Raw genomic sequence first — 4,849 nt, forward strand, 5'->3', positions numbered from 1 at the left:
GGACAGTGAGGCCAGGATGGAGCCTCCAATCCAGACTGAGTACTTGCGCTCAGGGGGAGCAATGATCTGCAGAGGAAAAACACTGAATGAGCACTTGGTGCCCTTCCTGGGGAGTCACACTCCCCAACCACAGGTCCTTGGCCTGCTTGGGCCAGGTGGTAGCCACTCACCTTAATCTTCATTGTGCTGGGTGCCAGGGCTGTGATCTCCTTCTGCATCCTGTCAGCAATGCCTGGATACATGGTGGTACCACCAGACAGCACTGTATTGGCATACAGGTCTTTGCGGATGTCCACATCACACTTCATGATGGAGTTGAAGGTGGTCTCATGGATGCCACAGGACTCCATGCCTAGGGGACAGAGCTCATTTAGCCACTATGTTCTGAGTGTTCGTTCCATCCCTTGGCTCCCAAATCACGTTCTGGAAACCTACCCAAGAAGGAAGGCTGGAAGAGTGCCTCCGGACACCGGAACCGCTCATTGCCGATGGTGATCACCTGCCCATCAGGCAGCTCGTAACTCTTCTCCAAGGAGGAGGAGGATGCAGCAGTAGCCATTTCTTGCTCAAAATCCAGAGCAACATAGCACAGCTTCTCCTTTATGTCACGAACAATTTCCCTCTCAGCAGTGGTGGTAAAGCTGTAGCCCCGTTCAGTCAGGATCTTCATGAGGTAGTCTGTCAGGTCCCGGCCAGCCAGGTCCAGACGCAAGATGGCGTGGGGAAGGGCGTAGCCCTCATAGATGGGCACTGTGTGTGTGACCCCGTCACCAGAGTCCATGACAATGCCAGTGGTGCGCCCAGATGCATACAAGGACAGCACCGCCTGAATGGCCACGTACATGGCTGGGGTATTGAAGGTTTCAAACATTATCTGCAGAAAGACAAAGAATACCTCAGTGAGTGAGCAGCACAGACCCTGAGCCACCCACACCCACACTCTACATGCTGCATGCCACAAATATGATGTGTGAAGAAAAGGAACAGAACGCAAGCAGAAACGCAAACAGAAACCTGGAGGCTTCAGGGAGGAAATGCCAGGAGAGGAGGAACAGAACCCTGGAAACACCAAAGAAATGCTTGAATGTCAAGAAATGAGGCAGAACAGAAAATGACTCGTCACACTCAAGGGTAGGCAAGGTCCGGGCTCAAGCATACCTGCGTCATCTTCTCTCTGTTAGCTTTGGGGTTCAGGGGGGCCTCGGTCAAAAGCACCGGGTGCTCCTCAGGGGCCACACGCAGCTCGTTGTAGAAGGTGTGGTGCCAGATCTTCTCCATGTCATCCCAGTTGGTGACAATGCCGTGCTCGATCGGGTACTTGAGGGTGAGGATACCCCTCTTGCTCTGGGCCTCATCACCCACGTAGGAGTCCTTCTGGCCCATGCCCACCATGACGCCCTGCAAAGACAGAAAAGGCCGGTCAGACTCGCCCCACCCACCGCGCACCCCGGGCCCAGAGAGACCACTAGGGAGTCCACTCCTCTCCACTCACCTGGTGTCGGGGGCGACCTACGATGGACGGGAACACGGCCCTAGGGGCGTCGTCGCCAGCAAAGCCAGCTTTGCACATGCCGGAGCCATTGTCAATGACGAGTGCGGCGATTTCTTCTTCCATTGCGATCTGTGCAAGGAAGCCCCGAAATCAGCGCAGGCCCCCACCCAACTCAAAAAAGAGCCCTCCGCCACCCCGGAGGAGCGCGGTGACCCCCACCCAGGTCCCCAGGGCGGCGTAACCGTCGGTCACCGGCAGCCCCCAGTCCCGCCGCGGAGGAGCTGCGCACTGCGTCGGGCACCGCCCTGCCCCCAGCCGGCTCCCAGCCGCGGCTGCAGACCCAGGCCCACCCCGCCCGCCCGCCAGCCAGCCAGGCGCCCGGGACTGCGCAGAGGCGCGGCAGGGCGAGCGGCAAGAAAGAGCCCCGGAAAGTAACCGGGCCAGAGCTGGGGGAGCGAGGCAAGCGGGCCGCTTACCGGTGAAGGACGGGACGAAAGAGCAGCGGGAAGAAGCGCTGTGTGAGCCGACGGTGGAGTGTGAGACCGACCGCGGCCTCCCCCGCCGCTATTTAAGCGGGAGCGGGCCGCGCGCGCGGTCGGAGGCGCGCGCGGCCCCAGAACATGTCCATATATGGCGATCTTTCCAAAAGCCGGGCGCCCATTGGCCCGCCCGCCAGGGACACGTGGGGCCCGGGCCCGCCCGCCCCTGGCCCGCGCCGCCGCCAACGGCCCCGCCCGCGCCGCCCCCGCGCGCTCGCGACCCCGGGAGGCCCGGTTCTTGCTCGCGGGGGTCTCGGCGAGTGGCGTGCGTGCGGTCGGCCCTGCCCTGCCCCGGGACTGCCGCGCAGCAGGGAGGGCCGGGGCTGCGCCCCGAAACTGCCAAGCCCGGGGAGGGCCGCGCCCCGATCCGGGGTGAGTCCCTCGGCCCCCGCCCCTGTGGATCCTGCGCCCCGCACGCCCCCAGGGGCTTCCCCTACAAGGCTCCGGGTGTCGCTGGGGCGCCGCAGCCGGTGCCTGGCTGGGGACGGGCTGGAAGGATCCCCGGGGGTCCGGGGAGCGGCCATCACATCCCAGTCACGTGGGAGGGGGGGTCCCCAGTTCTGCCACTATAATCACGTCCGCGTAGCCGCTTCATTGGAGGAGGGGTCGTCACGGGGTTGGGTATCCCTGGACATCGATGGAGGTGGTGGTGGGAGTGGGCGTTGTGTCATGCTGGCATCCTGGGGGACATTGTAGGGAAACTGAGGCAGGCAAAGCCTACTGACTTTCAGGATGGTCTAGCCCCGCCCCCCGTTATGGGTCAGCTGGTGAGACTCCTCTCCATTGATCCTGAAGTCCGGGTCAAACTGGTTTGGGGCACAGAATGCCTAGGCCTTAGTCCCCTCTGGACAGGCGTGGGGGGCGGGCATCGCTGCCCTGCTCCCGGCGAGACGGCTCTGGGGAACTTGTCACCCTTAGCAGGGTCCAGTGCTCCGCCTTGACGGTGCCTGGAGGGGAAGCTGGCATGGCACACGGTAGTTACCCGGGTGTGTTTGTAAGCTTCTGGAATTGTTCGGTGTGGAATCAAGCGCGGGGGGGGGGGAGCAGGGAGGTGAGGGACTCCAAGGGCACAGAGCTGGATTCCAGCAGGTGGGGTGGGCAGCCACGCCCCACCAGCCCCCACCCAGGCACTGTCCTGCAAGGTCAGCTCCCCATCTAAGACGTGAACACGAGCCTGCCCTGCTTACCTGCTGGCCACCAACCCGTGCCAACACTCAGTCACCTTGGGCAACATCAGGCCTAGGAAGAAGGGCGCTGGCCCTGCGAGTACCCTGATTTTACAGAGGGGGCTGTCAAGTGTGAGCACCACCCGCGAGGGGACGCAGGGCTGGACCTCCGGAAACCCCACCAGGAGCGTACTGGGGCTAACGGCGGGGGGTGGGTGGGGGTGCCAGGACGTGAGACTCGTGGGGGAAGTGGAAGGTTTCGGTAAGCACCCTCACCTAGTGGCCATCTCTCACACGCCCGTGGCTACCCGGGAAGCACTGCCGGGGGCCTGGCCCTCAAACCCCAGCTTCCTCCTAAGACGCCTTTGTCTGCGTGTGTGCAGAAGGCGCTGCGAGCAGGGAACGGCCATGTAAGGCCGGGTTCCCTCTGACGCCGGCGGGGGCGCCTTGTCCCGCGGCGGGACCGAGGTGCGACTCAGGTGTGCGGTGGGGGCGACGGGCGGCGCGCGGCCATATTTGGCGATTTCGCTCCCGCCGCCCGAAGGCCAGTGGCAGCCCTGAGTCACGGGGGCGGACGTAACGGACGGGGCGCCCGGCCGCGCTCCTCGCCTTATTTAGTCAAGCAGGCTACCCATTGGCCCGCAGGACAAAGGCGGTTCCGGCCCGGGCGCGCGGAGACCCTCGCCTGTGCGCTCGGGCTCAGAGACGCAGCCCTCCCTGGGGACGGCGGGGGAGGGGGAGCCCCGCCGGAGCAGAGCCGCAGCCCGGCCTCCTAACGCCGGGCACCGGAGGGAGGCGCTGCGATTTGTCTGTTCTGCCACTGGGCAGTGTGAGGCCTCGCCCAAGGTCAGGTCGGGGCCGTCCGGGCCTGCTGTGGAAGTTGGCGGCCCCACCCCTCTTGGAGCAGGAGTTGAGAATGCCTGGCTTCCGTGTGCCTGCCCGCCAGCGGCCGCAATTGCAGGTCTGCCAGAGTGGGCGTGTCTCCCATTGTAAAGACTCAGTCTAGAGAAATGATAAAACATATTTTTCCTTTGCTGGCTTTGGTCAGTTTTTATTGTGACGTCGATGCATCTTATTTCATACTCCGGGCGCTTAATAATAAAACGGCAGTTGAAGAGGTGAAGAGTTGGGGCGATTTAATGCATGCTGGCTCCACCCCTGACACCCTCCCAGGTGTTCACTGCAACCTGTCAGTTCCTTCTCCCTAAGGCCACTTTGGATATTCTCTTGGACTCCTGGATCCCCCACCCCCACCCCGGCACATGCTCCGCCCACCTAGGCACATATGTCACACTCACTTTCTCCTTGTTAGGCAACTGGAACAAGAAATTTGGTCCTGGCCTCCACACTTGGTATGTGCTGTTCCTGCCTGTCAGGGGCGTCAACCTTGGAGCAGAAGAGAGTGAGAAAGCTGTGAGAATCAGGTCAGGTTTGGAATGTAGACCAAGGTTAAGCTCGGTAAAGATGAGCTACCATTACAGCAATGGGTGCACTCCTCTGATGTCTTTGAAACTTTTTGGTAAAAAAGCCCATAATAAAGAGAGAAATGTAAAAGTCTGAGGAAACCAAAATCTAAACACCCTGAGTTCATGTTCCTGTCTAGGCCTTTGTGGACACATCACATGCAAGTGGGGATGTCTTGTCTGTCCAGT

The 4,849-nt window shown here is 61.7% G+C and overlaps 1 protein-coding gene and 1 long non-coding RNA gene across 2 annotated transcripts in view; both read right to left on the reverse strand.

Moving 5' to 3' along the window:
- The window catches only part of Actg1 (actin gamma 1), a 22,002-nt gene extending 19,897 nt beyond the window's left edge, over positions 1-2,105 (reverse strand). The window contains exons 1-6 of the mRNA XM_031354097.1: positions 1,969-2,105; positions 1,493-1,621; positions 1,159-1,398; positions 436-874; positions 171-352; positions 5-66 (exon numbers count right to left, since the gene is read on the reverse strand). Of these exons, the coding sequence (XP_031209957.1) occupies positions 5-66; positions 171-352; positions 436-874; positions 1,159-1,398; positions 1,493-1,615 (1,046 nt within the window). The 5' untranslated portion in view covers positions 1,616-1,621; positions 1,969-2,105. The remainder of the gene's footprint in view (positions 1-4; positions 67-170; positions 353-435; positions 875-1,158; positions 1,399-1,492; positions 1,622-1,968) is intronic.
- A 405-nt stretch (positions 2,106-2,510) lies between these two features.
- Positions 2,511-3,844, reverse strand: LOC116078808. The gene is made up of 3 exons (XR_004113634.1): positions 3,474-3,844; positions 3,219-3,302; positions 2,511-2,711 (listed from the first exon to the last, which is right to left on the reverse strand). It is a non-coding gene; the product is annotated as an uncharacterized LOC116078808 (long non-coding RNA).
- Positions 3,845-4,849: the final 1,005 nt, after the last annotated feature.

This window comes from Mastomys coucha, unplaced genomic scaffold (genome assembly GCF_008632895.1).
Source record: "Mastomys coucha isolate ucsf_1 unplaced genomic scaffold, UCSF_Mcou_1 pScaffold5, whole genome shotgun sequence".
NCBI classification, from domain to species: Eukaryota; Metazoa; Chordata; class Mammalia; order Rodentia; family Muridae; genus Mastomys; species Mastomys coucha.